The following is a 19,425-nucleotide window of genomic DNA, read 5'->3' on the forward strand; positions in this document are numbered from 1 at the left end:
ATGGTGGTGGTTTAGCTACTAAGTTGTGCTCGACTCTTGCAACACCATGGACTGTAGTGCACCAGGCTTCTCTGTCTGTGGGATTTTCCAGTCAAGAATACTGGAGAGGGTGGTCATTTCCTTCTCCAGGGGATCAACCCCACCCAGGGATCAAACTCGAGTCTTCTGCATTGAAGGCAGACTCTTTACTACTGAGCCAGCAGGGAAGCCCCGCCTCTTCAGGAGGAAAATCTAGTTCCAGTACTTCTCTGTGTAAACTTTCTGTTCTACCTGTGAATACACCTGCGTTGTTTCTCCTCTGAGTTATTACTTGGAACTTTTCTGGCTGGATTGTCTTCTCTAGTCCACCAATGGAAACACTTAATTAGTTTCAAGTCTCAGTCCAGATGATTCTACCTGTGTGTTAAGTCCATTCATAAAGGTTCAGTCCTGGCTCTAAAATCCTGAAGCACTTATGGACTCTTCTTGTTTTACGGCACTGTCCCCATCTTGAGCTATTTATGAAAAGTACTAGCTGTGGTTAAAAACTTCTGGAGGGCGGAGACCTTAACTAATCCCATTCTATGCCAATCAGCCTGGGTCTCAGCATTATGCGCCTGGCTATAAACTGGGGTTCTTGTGACACTTTCCCTGGGTTTGACCATTTGCTAGAATTACTCACAGAATCACTTATTTATGCTTACTGGTTTTTTTGTATAATAAAGGCTATGACCAAAGGATATAGATGAACAGTCAGATGAACATGTACATAGGGTGAGAACTGGAAGAGACCCAGACGCAGGAGCTTCTGTCCCCTTGGAGCTGGGTTGCACCACCCCCAGCACACTGATATGGCCACCAACCTGGATGTGGGAACCCAGCACTTGTGGGAATTGTATGGAGGCTTCAGCCCACAGACATGACGGATCATTACCTCAATCTCCCTCACTTCTCTTCCTGGAGGATGGGGTGTGCGGCTAAAAGTTTCAAGTGTCTAATAGTTTCTGGTGACCAAACACTGACCTGAAGCCATCCAGAGTTACCTCATCAGGACAAACGACACTCCTCTCACCCAGGAAAGTCCAAAGGATTTAGTAGTTCTGTGTCAGCAGCCAGGGTCAAAGACCAAACATTAGAACAAAGGATGCTCCTAGTGCTCTTATCCCTTAGGAAAGCTCAAAGGTTCTAGGAGCTCTGGGCCGGGAACCAGGGACCAACATCATTAGGTATATTTTTTCTATTATTTCATGATAGTTGGAGTCTAGACAACAATATCCCCTTCCCAAAGTCCCCCCGCCCCGCCTCTGCCCAGTTATCCTCATAAACCTGCAACACTAAAAACCATGAAGAAGAATCCAGACATAGGATTGTTTTATCTTGACTCTACCCACCGCAGTGCTGAATCGAGGTCAGGACAGTGCAAGCCTTCTCTTCCTGCCCCAATTTCAGTCAGTAAAAGAGCAAATTCCAAGCCTCTTCAGGGGTATCTTCATCCCTCCCGCCAGTCTTGTCCAGATTAGGAAGAGATCTCAGGAAATGACTTAGTCCCTGGAACCTGGGATGGGTTCCCCGTTTTCCACCCAAATCCTGCCTCTAGAACCAGCTTTCATACGCCTTCTCCCCTTGAAGCCGTTCACCTCACACAGCCGTTTCCTGTGTCAGATTCCTGCCTGGGGCTGGAGTCACAGGCATGTGAGTGCTATCAGAGCCTAACTTAACTTTTCTCTGTTAGGTTTGGATGCTTGTGTTTGCCCCCTCATAAGACTTCGAGATAAATATTTTTAGGGAGCATGCCCCACAGGACTGTGACTTGTAATGAACGGGTCCCAGAGGCATTTTTAATCACACACCCCTGCGACCAGCACTGAGGACTGCTAATCCAAGGTCAGCTTCAGGAGGCTGGTGAGCACATCTCACACTTGGTTTGGTACCAGATTCATTCATTCAGTAGCAGAGATTCATGGCTCTCTGTTATGCATCAATCACAGTGCTCTGCACTAGAGCAACAGTGGTGATGGGATAACACACACCCTTCCTTCCCTCTCACGGTTTATAGTGTCATCAGGGAGACAGACCAGGAAACGCTCCATAAACATTCCCTATCCGACGGGTGACTCGAAAGAGCAAGAGTCAAGTCTGTGTCATCACGACTTAATCCAATTCACACTTCTGTGCCAGCCTCTGTGTTGGAATGGGGATATAAAAATAAAATAGAATGCAAACTCTGCCCTTAAGACTTTATAGAATCTGCAATTCTGTAATATGATCAACTCTGCTCCGTGTTTGTGGGCAAAACCACTCTCTTCCAGGTACCTTACCCACAATCTCAAGGGTGTGCTTTATGTATTTACCTACACTCCACCAGATGAAGTCTGTAAGGAGAGTCAGTGAAATACGAACCAAAGGTGCCAGTCCCTGAAGTGGTGCGCCTTCCTCTGCCTGGTAGAGGTAGAAATTCAAAGAAGCAAAGAAATAGCCAGGTGCTGGCTCAGTGCAGCTGCCACCTGTGACGTGGGGGCGACAATCACACTGCCCATTCTTGGGTGAGCACCTGTGGGAAAAAAGAGTGGAGGTGGGGTGGCAAGTGTAAGATAAGGGCCTAGGGGTGCTGGCGTAAGTGCCCTCTGGATTTGAGTCCATTCTTTGAATCCATCACTCAGTCATCCCGGGGAAGATGTGGAGAGGCAATGAGATCTACAGGTCTGGTGTTCTTATTAACTTTTTGTTTTATATTGGAGTATAGTCGATTAACAACATTGTTCTAGTTTCAAGTGTACAGCAAAATGATTCAGCAATACATACGCATACATCTATTCTATTTCAAATTCTTTTCCCGTTTAGGTTATTACATAATGTTGAATATAGTCCCCTGTGCTATACACTAGAGTCTTGCTTGTTATCCATTTTAAATACACCAGTATGTTCATGTCGATCCCAAACTTCCCATCTATCCCTCCCCTAGCCATTCTCCCCTTATGGTAACCATAAGCTCATTCTCTCAGCTCTACAGGTCTGATCTTGACAAACCAACCCAGATCCATGAAACCCTGGCCACCGCTTCTGTCCTCAGTGGCTCTCTGCCTCTCCTCTAAAAACTGCACAAAGGAGAATGCTGGACCTCTCTTTACACGCTGGCAAAAAGTTGGGGTTTCAGGTGGGTCAAGTCATACATGTGCAGTGATATTTCCCACCACCTTGGGATTCCCAAGTAACAGAACTGTTTTCTCAGCCTCAGAAATACCTGAAGTGAAAGAAATCAAGTGGGCTCTCTTTAATGTCTCAAGATTGCTGCTTTTCAATGCCCTTTGCCTGCCATGGAATGACTTCACTTCTGACTATCAGCATGTCCTAAAAAGCGCTTTTACTTATTTTATGGAAATGGGATTGAGGAATACTGCCACAAAACTCACTCATTTTACTGACTTACGTGTTGGAATAAGCACCTCCAATATCACAGTCGCAGGGAGAACATCCATGGAAGTGATTTTCTAGTCCCCAGTATCCAGCCTACAAACAGAAAATGCTCAGTTGATTCCAGTTGTGAAGATAACTGCTTCTCTGAGGTATGGCATTAATATTAAAAGCACTACAAGTCAATTGTCAACAGTAAACAGCCACAGGGCCTGAACAATTACACAGCAGCTTGCTTGCCTACATCCTTGATGCTGCTGCTGCTGCTGCTAAGTCACTTCAGTCGTGTCCAACTCTGCGACCACATAGACGGCAGCCCACCAGGCTCCCCTGTCCCTGGGATTCTCCAGGCAAGAACACTGGAGTGAGTTGCCATTTCCTTCTCCAATGCATGAAAGTGAAAAGTGAAAGTGAAGTCACTCAGTCGTGTCCTACTCCTAGCGACCCCATGGACTGCAGCCTACCAGGCTTCTCCATCCATGGGATTTTCCAGGCAAGAGTACTGGAGTGGGGTGCCATTGCCTTCTCCGACATCCTTGATAATGATCTAAAAGTAAACATATCCTATTCCCAGGACTCAAATGAAGAGGGTAGGTAGGTTGTCTCTGTATTGCTTCGAATGGAATTGCAATGGATAATCAACAAGGACCTACTACATAGCACAGGGAAGTCTATTCAATATTCTGTAAAAACCTAAATGAGAAAAGAATCTGAAAAAGAACAGATACAGGTATAACTGAATCACTTCGCTGTATACCTAAAGCACAACAGTGTCAATCACCTATATCCAATAAAAAGAGAAAAGAAATGCAATAGAAACCTCACAGTTCCTCTGACAGCAACAATTTTAGCTTCCAGCTAGGTTGTTTAAGGCCAGTCAGGAGAAATTCTTCAACTAGCCTACTTGCAACTGTTTGCATAAAACCAATGGAGTCCCTTACTATAAAACCCCTAGGGAGTTTTACTTCCACACTACAGCAATGTTTGTGAGTTTAAAAAAAAAAAAAAAGTGTTCAGCTGATAGTGAGATCTTGTATGAATTATCACCGTTCAGTAGAATCGCTTACTTATAAATAATTGTTTTGGCATAACAAACTCTCCCCATGTGAGAGATCCAACTCTCTTCTTCAAGATTTTTCTCATCATTGCAACATCTTGACCTTTATTCGATATAAACAGCTGGTGAGATACAAACAACTACCTCTCAGTTCTGACGTTTAGACTCAGAAAAAGACTCCCCTGCTCAAATATCTATTTAACAAGCTTAGGTGAAATTAAGACCTAGGTTGGCATGGAATTCTCATTTGAAATGGGTTTGTTAAGTATCCATATTTTTTGTTGTTATCTTGGTACAATTTTATGCCCAGTTTTACTCAAACCGATTTATTTAAAACATTAAAAGTTGACATAATTTGTTACATAACACAGCTAAGGGCTTTTGAAATCTTTTTTCCCCAAACCAAACTTCAGTTTCAGCAAAAGCAATGTGAACTGAGCTGCTTTACTCAGGCTGGGGTTGTAAGAACTCCCGCGAGACAGCTCATCCTGTAATGCTGGCCCCCGGTGCACCACCGATAGATCTGCATGGGGTACCAAGCAGAGGCCTGGGCTCAGCCACGATGGAAAGGTTCCCCAACAGTGGCCCCCGCTCAGTTAGTTTCCTTTTGCAAGAACAATGGCAGTTAACCAGCTAAGGAAAAAGTCAGCTGAGTCTAAGGTTTGTCTGGAATGATCTGATGTGGTGTCTCCGTGGACCTGTTCACTAGCTCTACTCTCCTGCTTTGTGTTGCCCATTCATGGTCATGGAACTTGGCACAGCTCACCTTCCAACAAGAAACTTCTAGATTACCTGTCCTGGGGTAGAGTTCCCTTTTCATATTTTCTCCTTGCTTTCTTTTCCCTCCTCCTCTGCCTCATCCCCATGTGTTTTCAGTAAAGCGACTTCCAATATTAGCACAAACTATGTTGTAACAGACATATGTTTCTTATTTATCAGCTACATTTCTTCAGACACATCAAGGTCACTGTTCTTTTATTAGGTTAAGTTCTTGTTTTTTCTTTCTAAAATGTTACAGTGGGCTGCCAAGTTTGGAGGACAAAGGAAAGAGCTGGATTTTTAACTCTCTAAATGCATGACTCATTTCTTATGGCGGGAACATGTTTTATTTTGCTAATTTGAGACATATATGCTCATGTGTGTAGTAGAGTCTGTGAAAAATTCAAGGGTTTATTTCCCACAGGAATCGACAATACATTTAAACAATATTTTTTTTATGAGCTCATCCAAAAATAATTTGGGGCAAGGAGTGGTCGGGGTGGGAAACTGACTAAATAATGTTAAAAGACTCCATGATCTGGTGGCCTTAACAAGGGGTGGGGGGGTGGGGCAGCAGCAAATAAATGCTCTTACACTCTATTGCTTGCACTTTCAGGAGAAGAGTAGATAAAACTATTGTCTGGGTGGGTTCAGACCCATTGGGTAAACGTTGTGCTGGTAAATGCTTAACAACTAGCTTTCTACAGAACGATAGGGGCTGATTTCCAGTGTGTGCTGACTTCTGCAGTGTAAATACTTTTACCACAGGAGTACTGAAATACAACAGGGCAAGGAAAGTGATCAACAAGACCAAGTCTCTTCTAGGCAATAGCAGTAGAAGAACGCATCACTCCCTAAAGCGGGGGATTTTGTGCTCAGTCGTGTCCGACTCTTTGTAACCCCGACAGGCTCCTCTGTCCCTGGGGATTCTCCAGGAAAGATTACTGGACTGGATTGCCATGCACTCCTCCAGGGGGTCTTCCCAACCCAGGGATCAAACCCAGGCCTCCCACGCTGCAGGCAGATTCTTTACCGTCTGAGCCACCAGAGAAGCCCCCCGAAAAGGGGAATCAGAGGTAAAATACATACAGTGCATTCTTCACAGTGTAATCCGGTAGCAAACGGCTGACACAAGCATTGGCCTGTATCCACATCACAGGTCAAGAGCGGCAGACTCCCAAGGGGGTGACAGTCGCAGGCTGAAAGCACATCATACATAGTTATTCTCATTTTGACTTCTTCACACTGGTAAACCTTCTTATTAGCTTACACTGAGCAAAACATGGCCACGAGAACCCTGAGCAGCCTGCCCTGCCAAGTCCACTGTCTGCCTGGCCGCACCACTATTGTACTGCATTCAGCTTTCCCCAGGAAAGCCAGTGCCAGACACTCTCAGAGCCCTCGTGTGGTTCTGCTGCTGCTGCTAAGTTGCTTCAGTCGTGTCCGACTCTGTGCGACCGCATAGACGGCAGCCCACCAGGCTCCCCCGTCCCTGGGATTCTCCAGGCAAGAACACTGGGGTGGGTTGCCATTTCCTTCTCCAATGCATGAAAGTGAAAAGTGAAAGTGAAGTTGCTCAGTTGTGTCCTACTCCTAGCGACCCCATGGACTGCAGCTTACCAGGCTCCTCCATCCATGGGATTTTGCAGGCAAGAGTACTGGAGTGGGGTGCCATTGCCTTCTCCATCATGTGGTTCTACTGGGTGCCAATTAGGAGGAGACAAGAGGTCATGCATGTTAGGGAGTGGGGCACAGTTCTCCTAAGTGATGCTGGCTGGATCAAGTGACTAGGGGCAAGGGTTTCTAAGCATCATGGTTATTATAAATGGCTCCCTCTCTGGCTGCTGCTGCTGCTGCTAAGTTGCTTCAGTTGTGTTCAACTCTGTGTGACCCCATGGACTGCAGCCTACCAGGCTCCTTCGTCCATGGGATTTTCCAGGCAAGAGTACTCTGGCAGATGCCATCTATTATAATCCTTTCTCTCCTCTTTTTTGGCGCCTCTTTACCTTTTTTATTTTTTATTCTCTCTTTTTCTCTTCCACTCATAGGTATTGTTGAGTTCTGTTTATGTTGTGAAGGCTAAGAAATTGTGCAACCAGAGCAAGATAGGTGTTTTCCCTGCTGAATCTGCTACAGGAAAAGCTAATGTGCTTGGAAACAGCCCAAATGTCCTTCAACTGATGAGTGGATAAATAGTGGTGTATCCAAACGATGGAATATTATTTAGCAATGAAAAGATTTCAAGTTGCTACAACATGGATAAACCTTGAAAACATCGTGGTAAGCAAGAAAAGCCAGACACAAAATACCACACATTATATGATTGATTCCCCTTTATGAAATGTCCACAATAGGCAAATCTATAGAAACAGAAGCATCACTGACTCAATGGATATAAATTTGAGCAAACTCTGGGAAATAGTGGAGGACAGAGGAGACTGGCATGCTACAGGCCGTGGGGTCACAAAGAGTCAGACACAACTTAGTGACCAAACAGCATAGAAACATAAAGTAGATTAGTGCTTGCCTAGGGCTGGTGGGATGGGAGGTGGTAGCTAGAGTGTTTCTTTTCTCCTCCATAGTAAAATAGGTATAATATAAACTTTACCATCTTCACCATTTTAAAGTATATAGTTCAATAATGTTACGTACACTAACACTGTTGTGCAACCAGTCTCCAGAACTCTTCATCTTCAAAACTGAAACTCTGTATCATTAAACACCATCTCCCTATTCCTCCTCCCTCCCCCAAGCCCTTGGCAACCACCAGTCTATGTTCTGTTTCTATGGATTTCACTTAACAAAATGCTTTCAAGATTCATCCACATTGTAGGATGGATCAGGATGTCCCTTCTTTTTAAGGCTGAATAATATTCCATCATGCATACATACCACATTTTGTTTATCCATTCATTCATCAATGGATGCCTGGGTTGCTCCCACCTTTTGACTGCTGTGAATAGTACTTCTATTAACATGGGCATGCAAATCACCTTTAAGATGCTGCTTTCAGTTTTGAGGGTATATAACCAGAAATAGGAGTATGGGGCTTCTTTAAGGCAGAGACATTACTTTGCCGACTAAGGTCCGTCTAGTCAAGGCTATGGTTTTTCCTGTGGTCATGTATGGATGTGAGAGTTGGACTGTGAAGAAGGCTGAGCACTGAAGAATTGATGATTTTGAACTGTGGTGTTGGAGAAGACTCTTGAGAGTCCCTTGGACTGCAAGGAGATCCAACCAGTCCATTCTGAAGGAGATCAGCCCTGGGATTTCTTTGGAAGGAATGATGCTAAAGCTGAAACTCCAGTACTTTGGCCACCTCATGCGAAGAATTGACTCATTGGAAAAGACTCTGATGCTGGGAGAGATTGGGGGCAGGAGGAGAAGGGGACGACCCAGGATGAGATGGCTGGATGGCATCACTGACTCGATGGATGTGAGTCTGAGTGAACTCTGGGAGTTGGTGATGGACAGGGAGGCCTGGCGTGCTGCAGTTCATGGGGTCGCAAAGAGTCTGACATGACTGAGCGACTGAACTGAACTAAGCTGAACTGAATGAAAATGTTCTAAAATTGATTGTAGTGATGGTTACACACTCTGAATATACTACGAATCATTGAATTGTATACTTTAAAAAGTGAATTGTATGGGATGTGAATGTAACTAAATCTTTGACAAAAGAAAAAACAAAAACCCATGTCTGGCCCATTTCTTGGAGGGCATAATGTTAGCCAGTGAACCAGGGTAAGTGCCTGGAGTACTGACAGGTATACTGGGAAACTGGCTTAGCTATATACTTAGTTATCCTGAAATTAAATTTTACATCAAATCCAAGAAGAAGAGCATTTAAAAAATAGAATGATTCATCATGCTGCTTTCTAAACATGCAAATAATCCACAGTTCCTTATATGGGTATAACACAGAGCATGACACTGTGATCAAAGGGAAATAATTAACCCAGACTCTCTGAGGAATCAGCAGCTCTCTGAGACCCCAGGCAGCCTTAAATTTCTGTGATCCTAGAGCCAAGGGGCTCCCCATTTGGTCCTCAAAAATTCTGCAGTTATTTCTATTTTCCCATGACTCCTTCCTTGCTTCTTTTTTCCCCCAGTTGAAAATTGCCTAAGAAGTCATCAATCTATGCAAAAATGCATAATGTAATTTAACAAACTTGTAGAACGGAATCCTGGTGGAGGATTTTTCTTTTTTAATTTAAAGGTTTCATAAAGGCATTAAATTTCTTGGCAGATATCCTGCGTTTGCTCCAGCAGTGAAAATGTGAGCGCCCCCTGCTGGTTCTTGATGATAAACTCAGCAAACCACCTAAAATAGTTCACTAATTCTCTAAAATTTGCGAGAGGTTTTGTATTACTAAAAACAAACAAAAAATTCAGAGAATTCTGGGATTTAAGTCTTTACAATGACCAAATGTTAGCATTGACAGGGTCAGCTCCAAGCCTCAAAATGCACTCAAGGTGATGATCCAGCCGCCGCTGACTTACACTGACAGCCGAGGGGTTCCGAGGCGCTCAGTCCATAGTGGTCTGGCTTGCATCTGTCACATTTTGCTCCTTCCACGTTCTCCTTACACAGGCATCGGCCGGTCATAGACCCCAAGCCAGGATCAGAGTGGCTCACACAAAGCCCACCTGAAATGGTCCCATCAGGGTCACATTCACAAGCTGGGGACACAGATGTGCATTATCTTAATTAACTGCAAATTGTGGGAACCCTGAAATAGAAGCATACTGCTTTACCTTCACTATAACTGTTTTAGCTGTTTAAATACAATACATATGTTTGAATAATTAAACCAGTGAGCAAGGGCTGCTTGGATATGTCTCCCATATCTCAGAACTAGAAAAATATTGAATACATAAATATATTTTTAAAAGAATTTAAAGTGATTCTAAAGGAAGAGGACCAGAGAAAGTCTATTATGAAAGCCCGATGTTAAGAATAGATTGATGAAAAAAAAAGCAACAAACTGTAAAATTTATATGGATCACAAACAACCCTGAATAGCCAAAGCAATCTTAAGAAAAGAATGAAGCTGGAGCCACCATGCTTCCTGATTTCAAATTATATTACAAAACAACAGTAATCAAAAGAGCATGGTATTGGCATAAAAATAAACACATAACCCAGTGGAACAGAACAGAGAGCCCAGTGACAGACCCACACATGTATGGTCAACTAATTTATGACAAAGGAGTCAAGACTATATGCCAGGGAAATGCCAGTCTCTTCAAGAAAAGACACTGGGAAGATTGAACAGCCATGTGCAAAAGGAAAAAATGGATCCCTCTCTTACACCATTCACAAAAATTAATTCAAGATGGACTGAAGACTTGAATGTAAGATCTTAGACCAGAAAACTCCTGGAAGAAAACACAGGCAGCAAACTTTTTGATATCGGTCCTGGCAATGATTGTTTGCATTTGAAATCAAAATCAAAGGCAAACAAAAGGAAAAATAAACAAGTGGTACCATATCAAACTTAAAGGCTTCTGCACAGTAAAGGAAACTACCCACAAAATGAGGCAATCTACTGGCAAGGACAAGAAATAACAAGTGTTTTCAAGGATGTGAAGAAAAGGGAACTTTTTTGTACTGTTGTTCAGTTCAGTTCGGTTGTTCCTTGTGGCCAACTCTTTGTGACCCCATGAATCGCAGCACGCCAGGCCTCCCTGTCCATCACCAACTCCCGGAGTTCACTCAGACTCACGTCCATCGAGTCAGTGATGCCATCCAGCCATCTCATCCTGGGTCGTCCCCTTCTCCTCCTGCCCCCAATCCCTCCCAGCATCAGAGTCTTTTCCAATGAGTCAACTCTTCACATGAGTTTGTACTGTTGATGGGAATGTAAATTGGTACAGCCACTATGGAAAGCAATATTGAGGTTCCCCCCAAATTAAAAATATGAAATATCCAGAAATTCCATTTCTAGGTACTTATCTGAAGAAAATAAAATGCTAATTTAAAAAGATACATGAACTCTATGTTCATTGCAGCATTCTTTATAGTAGGCAAGACACGGAAGCAACTTAAGTAATCAATAGATAGAATAAAGAAATATACCACGTTGTGTATATTTACATAATGGAATATTATACGGTCATAAAAGAATGAATTCTTGCCATTTGTGGCAAAATGGGTGGATTTTGAGGGCATTGTGCTTAGTGAAATAAGGTAGACAAAGAAAATACCACATGATCTCACTTACATATAGAATCTCAAAAAAGTCCCCAAAGCAAACTCATAGTTACACAGAATAAATTGGTGGTTTCCAGAGGTGAGGATGAGAGAGATGGGTGAAGGCAGTCAAGAGGCACAAACTTCCAGTTACAGAATAAATAAATCATTACTGTAATGTACAGCATGGTGAACATAGTTAATAGTGTATCCTACATTTGAAAGTTGCTAAGAGAGTCGATTTTAAAAGTCATTACAAGGAAAAAATTGTAACTATGTGTGGTAATGAATGACAAATAGACTTATTGCAGTGATAATTTTGCAATACAAAATTTACCAATTGTTTACCAAATCTCTGAAATATGGTTGTTAAGAAAGTAAATCTGTCCTTCCCATTACAGAAAAATATGTTACAAAGGTAACAGCTATCATTCTTTTTGAGTCTTCTTGGAAAGGAGCACCTTCAAGAAAAAAAAAAAAGAGAATAAGAAACGTTCAAATCTTTGTTTCAATTTTGGAAATCTGTTGGTGGGGCAAAAGCTTAGATAAAGAGATTCTGGAAAATGAGATAAACAGTCACATGTAACAAAAGGAACAACCTCCTCCACCTTTTATTTTTCCAGTAGAAATTCAAACAATTAAAAGAAGAAATGTCATATGAAAAAGGATGCTGATAATATGAGTAATTCCAGTGGGTAAAAGCTAGAAAATGTAGCGCTTAACCTAGTATAAGAACAAACAGTTGGGGCTGCCCAATACAGCAGCAGCCTCCTTATCACTGGAGGTCTGGTTGTGACTTTGGCATAGAGGACAAGTGCATTCATTAGTAGACATTAGATGACCAACAAGGTCATCTTGAATCTTCGTGGACCTGTGTTTTCAAGGGATTCCACTTTTAAGGAAAGCAATAAAGATTTTTAAAAAATGAATATCTGGATTCTAAGAAACAACTATGTTAAGATTTATACATGTTTGCTTTGGAGTAATAAAACAAAACCCTCAAGTCTAAGGCAATGTTTACCTATCCACCATTTAGGTTAGTGTATTTAGGGGAAAAAATTCAGTCAGTTTGGAATCAATGAAGCAAACAGTTGTCTGACAGAATCATTTGTTTGATTTTCAGTTGTTTATTACTGGATTGTGACTGGTGATAAAATCTTACTATGGAAAACTAGCATTGACTTCTGTTTAGTTTTGGGGAAAAACCCACAATTTTCTTCTAATTAAAGTCAGTTGCTTCTAGGAAGGAAGGAAGGGACAAACTAGGTTCATTTTAGAAGTAGCCAAAAGGAAAAAAACTCATCTTTATTTGGGAGACACTCCAAAGGGTCAGCAATGAGTTCCAGAGTATAATTTAATTATACACAGAAATATCCTTTGGGAAAGGGAAATGGGTAAATGGCCAGTAAGTTTGAAATAATCCTGCATTGTGGCCTTTAGAGTAGAAGTCCAATAAAATCTTTTCAGGTCACACAATTAAATTCCAGCAAACATATTATTAGTGGAGTCTACCAAATATTTGTTTCTTCTGTATCACATTCAACTGTGTCTTAAATCATAGAAGACTTAAAACTGGTCCACTCTTTGGCCTGGAATCTGATCATGTAAATATTTAGGCTCAAACTAGGACAGCTTAGAGAAAATTTATATGAGAATGCTGGTCAAATACACATCATCTGTGTACACACACTTACAAACACATAAACATGTGCTTAGAGAAGCTAAGAAGTCTCAAAATTGTTTTTTTTTTTTTTACAAGCTCATTTGCCTTTCCTCGAGAAATTCCTTATTCACAAAGAATGGTTTTTAAATTTCAAATCAAGGGTACTAATTTTCTTTCCTTCTTTTCCTCCAAAAGCACCATTAAGTTAATACTAAGTGCTCTTAAAGAGCAAGACTCTGGTTGATGAACTTTATTTGAAATATTTGGTTTAGTTATTTCCAATCTCTTTTCAGATTCCTAGATTATCTGTTTCTAAACACTGTATTTTCCTGATTCCATCTAAGAAATTTCATCTTCATTTACAAATATAGAGCTTTATAAACATTAATAAAAGTTGTGTGTGTCTGCATGTGTGTGAGAGAGAGAGAAAGATGGGGGCAGAAGGACAGGGAGGGAGAGAGAAGTGGATTATGGATTCTGGTAAAAAAGTAGGGCACTTGGCACAATTTAAAGAAATATGTTTTATGAGGACCCAATTCTTTATATTAAACAGAGCATGTAAGGTAAATTTCTTTTTTTTAAGGTAAACTTTTATACAATCAGCTACCTACTGAGTAATCTGAGCAAAAAATTTTCATTTATGCTTATTCCACATCATGATGATTTAAACTTTAAAATCTAGGACATTGTATGTATTGGAGTGGTTGCTGATTTACTTTTGCATAAGACTTCAGTTTATGTATTATGATTATGTAAAGTCTGAAATTGGAGTTTCATAGCAAATCCTTCAGACTTCCCAGGTGGCGCAGTAAAGAATCTGCCTGCCAATGCAGGAGCCACGGGTTCGATCCCTGGGCCAACAAGATCCCCTAGAGGAGGAAATGGCAACCCACTCCAGTAATCTTGCCTAGAGAATCCCACATACAGAGGAGCAGGGCGGGCTGCAGTCCACAGGGTCGCAAAGAGTCAGACATGAGTGAGCAAGCACACAGCCTAATATCATTTATCTCAAGTTTGAAAACATGTCAACAGGTGTCATTTGTTGATAAAAAACGTGTGAAAGTGTGAAAAGAAGCAAGGTAATGATAATTGCTAAATATATGAGAGTTTATCCACAGGAAGGAGGGTAGACAAAGAGGAGAAGTGGGTAGCTAGAATATCCCATTCATAGAGCTGTAGTGTCGTAGTAATGTCCTGAAGGTGAGAGGGCAAGATACTATGTCTGACAAAGCTAGTGGTGGGTATATTATTTATATTATATATATAAAATGTTATTTTCTATTATTTTTATCTATGCCTAAAATATTAGCTTTTAAAAAGTTGAGATTAATAAAATGAAAAACTTTAAACGTTAAAAAAAGAAAAATGAGAGACTTCCCTGGTGGTCCAGGGGCCGAGACTCATGGGGACAGGGTTCAATCCCTGGTCAAGGAACTAGATCCCACATGCCACAGCTAAGAGTTCACAGGATGCAATTAAGGATCTCACATGCCACCACAACAAAGATTTAAGTTCCCACATACCACAACAAAGACCTGGTGTAGCCATAAAGATACTTTTTTTTTTTTTAAAGGAAAAATGAAACAAGGTAAATTAGCTTAGCAAAACTGAATCATCTACAGCCAAATGATATAGCCAATCTCCGTACTTAATTACTTCCCTGAGCTGACACTGCAGGTGCCTGTGGCAGGTTCTGAAACTATTGCCCCCTTCTGGTTGAATCCAGACCAGTTTCCTAATTCATCAGTATCAGCCCTGGTAGCTCAGTGGGTAAAGAAACTCTCTGCAGTGTAGGAGACCCAGGTTCAACCCCTGGGTCAGGAAGATCCCCTCGGGAAGGAAATGGCAACCCACTCCAGTATTCTTGCCTGGAAAATCCTATGGACGGAGGAGCCTGGCAGACTACAGTCCATGGGGTTGCAAGAGTAGGACACGACTTAGCGGCTAAACCACCACAGCCATAGCTGCGAGACCACAAGGAGGGACCTAGATTATCTGGCCCAACTTTTCAGAGAGAGAAAAGCTCAGAACCGAAGTGATTTTGCAATTCCCACCACTAAGAGAGCAGTTTGGAGATGCTGCTGAGCCCCGTGGGGACCAGTTCCATCAGCCCCTGCTCAGATGAAGGGTGAGGATGGGTCAGAGGCTGGGGACTCACGAATGCATGCATCAGGATCCAAGATGGCCTTAAGGGGGTCCCTGTAGAAGAGAGGTCTGCAGCGGTCACACTGCTGGCCCTGGGTGTTGTGCTGGCAGTTGTCACACACGCCCCCACTGCAGCCCCCGCTCGCCAGGTATGCAGTCATGTCGAAGTGACAGCGGTCAGAGTGGCCGTTACAGTGACAAGCTGAAAACCCAGCAAAGTCATGAGAGATTGCCAAGGTCCCCATGGTGAGCATCCTAGGGATGGTGGCTCCCTGCTCCATCACCCATTTTCCCCTCCTCCACTTTCTTCAGACTCCCTACACCAAGTACACAGAAGCTTAAAATAGTTGCTTTCAAGGATCTTCTTAGCACTCCAGTTCTGCTCATATACTCTCTATAAATGTGTTCTCAAAATGTTCACTATTTAGATTTTTTTTTTAATCAAGCAGAGAAATACTAATCATTTGGGTGATCGAAAAGCCATAGGATGCGATATTTTTTGTTGTTGTTGCTGTTGTTCAATAAAGAATAAGTTTGGGGCTTTCCAGGTGGCACAGAGGTAAACAATCTGCCTGCCAGTGCAGGAGATGCGGGTTTATCTGGGTCGGGAAGATCCCCTAGAGGAAGAATTGGCAACCCCTCTGGTATTCTGGCCTGGGGAATCCCAAATACAGAGGAATGTGGTGGGCTACAGTCCATGGGGTGGAAAAGAATTCGATATTAGACACAAAGAATATGTTTACTGACTCAGACTGGTAAATCTGAAGGTTTTACATCACATGTTTGGTAGGATGGTAGTACTGGATTCTCCAGATTAGATGCTAGAGCTGGGTCCAGCCAGCCTCTCCTTCTCTAGGGCAGAACTGCTGGAAGCAGGGCTAAATGTCATTTTCCTCCCAATAGGCGCTTGCCCAGATCATCAGAAGGAAAGGCAGTCTGTTTAAAGGGATCTGTGTATCTTTGTGGTAATATCTATGCTACTTGCCTCGTTGGGTTTTTCCCTGTAAACAGCATAAGCTTGGGCCACATTTTGCTGGGTCATGTGCACTGTGACACCCATGGATGGGGATTTTTCATAAGAGCTCATCTAATAACCTCTTTGTCAAATCCTGTTTTTCCCACATTTGGGAAAAGAAACTGAATAACAGCTTTAGAAATGCATCAAAATTCAGAGGCAGAAAACACATGAATAAACTCCCTCCTATCTTTTTAAGTCTAAATATTTTATTAAAAAACACAATAGCCTGTCAAACTCCATCCTGGGCCTCATTTCTCATAGCTTATCTGACATATGGGTTTAAGGTCACATTCACTGAGTGTATATTTATTCAGAAAAACAGTGGGGCTCTCTGGACAAATTCCAGTGGTCACCAGATTGCTGGAGTGACACCGTCCCCACTGATATTACTCTGCCATGGCTGTGTCCCTTCTATGGAAAGGGCCACACAACATATACTCTAGTTCTTCAAATTAATGTTAAGTTTTGGTGTGAGGGTTGGAGAAGCTGGTATTCTTCTGTGCAGGAGACATGAGAAATATCACACAGTTGGAGCTGGAAGTCACAAGTTCACCCCCTGCGGTGCCAGAAGCCCAGCTGAAACCAGCTAAAAGTTCTCCAAAAGAAGGGAAAGCAGAGACTGTGTAAGGAGTTTCATATAAGGAAACTCAGTCTATGCTAAGAACTGAGGTCCACCCACCTCGGCAAGCACTGTCCCGGAGACCCGTAGCTGGCCTCCAAGGAACATCCTGGAAGGAGTCCTTGCATCTCTCATAGTTTGGGCCATCTGTGTTGTGCTGACAGATGCATCGACCATGAACCTGCAAGCGTGAGGAACATGAACGGTGTGAACACGGGGCTCACCTTTGAACTTTGAGGACGTTGGGGTTCTTTAAATGGAAAATGAAATAACAGCCCAAGGGGGTCTCTCTGGGTCTTGGTTTTCCAAGTGGTAATTACAATATGAACCCTGTCTACTATTACTTGCTTAATTAGCTTTTAAACTTTTTTGCTGGGGGCCAGTGTGAGGAACTCTGCCCATGGCAAAGGTCATGAGGAAGGAGGCTTGGCATATGCAAAGGCGTGATCAAGCCTCAGGAAACCCCCTGTTCCCGAGCATCTACCCCAAACCCAGAGTCTGTTTTATGCTCTCACCTACACCTCTGACTTTACGGGGGGCTCTCCCCCATAACCGTTTTTCTCGGAGAAGGAGTAAACGTGCAGCTCCAAGGCAATAAAAATTCCTGGGCGTGACAAGAGTGTTTCAGCTTACGGACTCCTCTGAAGGTTATCTAGCCCGCCTGTATAGGTTCGTCTGGCCACATGTGATTGTTTGCAGTCTCCTAACCTGAGATGTTTTAGACTTACTAAAGGCAAATTCTTTTGGGAAATTGTCAGTATAGTGGGTTGGTTAGGAATTATATTGGTGAAGGGTTTTTCATTTGTTGTGCCAATAATTGCTGCTAATTCCCTGCCCTGGGTGTGACAAGGGTGTCTCAGGTCAAACCTCTCTGCTGACAGACTAGCTTGTGTGACAGGATTATCCATACTCCTGCCACTACCTCTCAACCATAAACAGCACAGAGAGTTTTGGAGTATTTTTAAAGTCTTAATTAGCATAGGGCTTTTCTCATTGTTGAGTCAATGATTGCCGCCAGGCCTCCATATCCTTAGGCACCTGGGAATATATTAATCAATGTATTTGGAATACAGAAAAGGAAATATAGTAGTTTTTGATGTTAGCAATACTAGACTTTTTGAGTTAATGAATTTTCTTTTGTAATAGATCACTGTACTTTCTTATAAATCACTGTGTCCTTGCTATGTAAAAATGTAACTTTATCACTATCTTAAGACTAAATTGATCTTAAGGGGAGCATTGGTGAAAGGATTTTCATTTGTTGGGCTGATGTTTGCTGCTAAATCCCCATGTTCCCTGCCCTTATAATGAATAGCATATAGGAGAAATAAGCATTAACCTTTAAGCATATAGGAGAAATAAGTATTAACCTTTAAGATTAATCATGTTAACCTTAGGTTAAATAAATTCCTTTCTTGATTGTAACTCACTACACCCTCACCCTATAGGAATGCAGCTTTATTTGGAGGGTGGTGCCTGGTTTAAGAAAAAATACCCTTGGAAAAAATAAGTTTTTGGTTATCAGAAAGAAAGGATCATAAAATGTCAGCAGGTCTCATGGCCAGATGATGATGTAAAATCCCTAAGACCTTTTTATGTGAAGCACCTGATTTTGGTAAAGGTCAGGACTGCTGACCCCCGCATGACTCTGTATTCATCCCTATGTGTAACAAAAGGTATATAAGCAAACCTAAAAATAAAGAAAATGGGATCAGTTTCCGGAAAGACTGATTCCCCCATGTCGTTTCTTTCTTGCTCTCCGTTTTTCTGGCTGAATTCCCATCTGGAGCATGGATGCTATTCCATGTAAACCAAGTTATTCAGCCTCTTTTTCTCCACTAATTTTCCTACTACACTATCCGTTTCTGTAATTAAATATGTATTTTTTCCAAGGACGCCGACTCCGTCCCCACCTTCGAACCACCCTGGATCCACTGGGGCTGGACCCCGGCACTTTTTAATTTTAAAAACTTTTTAAATTTTAAGATGCTTAAGTGTACATTTGCAAGGAATTCATTGTTTTTCTGAATTTTGGTATCAGGGAACACATGGCCTGAACACAGGCCCTTGGCAAACTGAGGGCCAGGATGGAGAGTGTGTGTGTGTGTGTGTTTGTGTGTGTGTGTGTGAGTGCGTGTCTGTGGGGGATGATTTAGGAACATCAGGGAATTAGAAAACTAAAACCGGAAAAGGGTGTGGGATTCTCTTGATTTTTCACAAAATGCTCTCAGTGCCCACATTCCCAAGGAAAAGTTCTATTTCTGATGAAACATATGAGGTGTCTAAGTGGAAAGATCTATAGCCTCTGGCCTTGTCCGTTATGACCAATAGTTCAAAACTATTTTTAGTTAGACACACTCCCAAGCCTCTGCACAAAATTAAATTCTTCTACTGTATTATTCCTTTAAGATTAGTCCCAGGAGTGGAGAAGATCCGCACTGCTTAGGACAGAGTCATTCATAGAGTGTCACTCGAGGTGACGGCTTTCGACAGCATCAGATGTCACTCAAACACTTTGGCACTGAGCCCAGGCTCTCACATGAACAGACCTTCAATACATTTTTATGAGACAATGTAT

At 42.3% G+C, this 19,425-nt stretch overlaps 1 protein-coding gene across 1 annotated transcript in view; it reads right to left on the reverse strand.

Moving 5' to 3' along the window:
• The window catches only part of LAMB4 (laminin subunit beta 4), a 111,354-nt gene that overhangs the window by 72,955 nt on the left and 18,974 nt on the right, over positions 1-19,425 (reverse strand). Inside the window, 6 exon segments of the mRNA XM_040259870.1 lie at positions 2,380-2,530; positions 3,407-3,486; positions 6,296-6,405; positions 9,710-9,889; positions 15,224-15,412; positions 16,908-17,028. Coding sequence (XP_040115804.1) covers positions 2,380-2,530; positions 3,407-3,486; positions 6,296-6,405; positions 9,710-9,889; positions 15,224-15,412; positions 16,908-17,028 — 831 coding nt within the window.

Source organism: Oryx dammah, unplaced genomic scaffold (genome assembly GCF_014754425.2).
Source record: "Oryx dammah isolate SB20612 unplaced genomic scaffold, SCBI_Odam_1.1 HiC_scaffold_18, whole genome shotgun sequence".
NCBI classification, from domain to species: Eukaryota; Metazoa; Chordata; class Mammalia; order Artiodactyla; family Bovidae; genus Oryx; species Oryx dammah.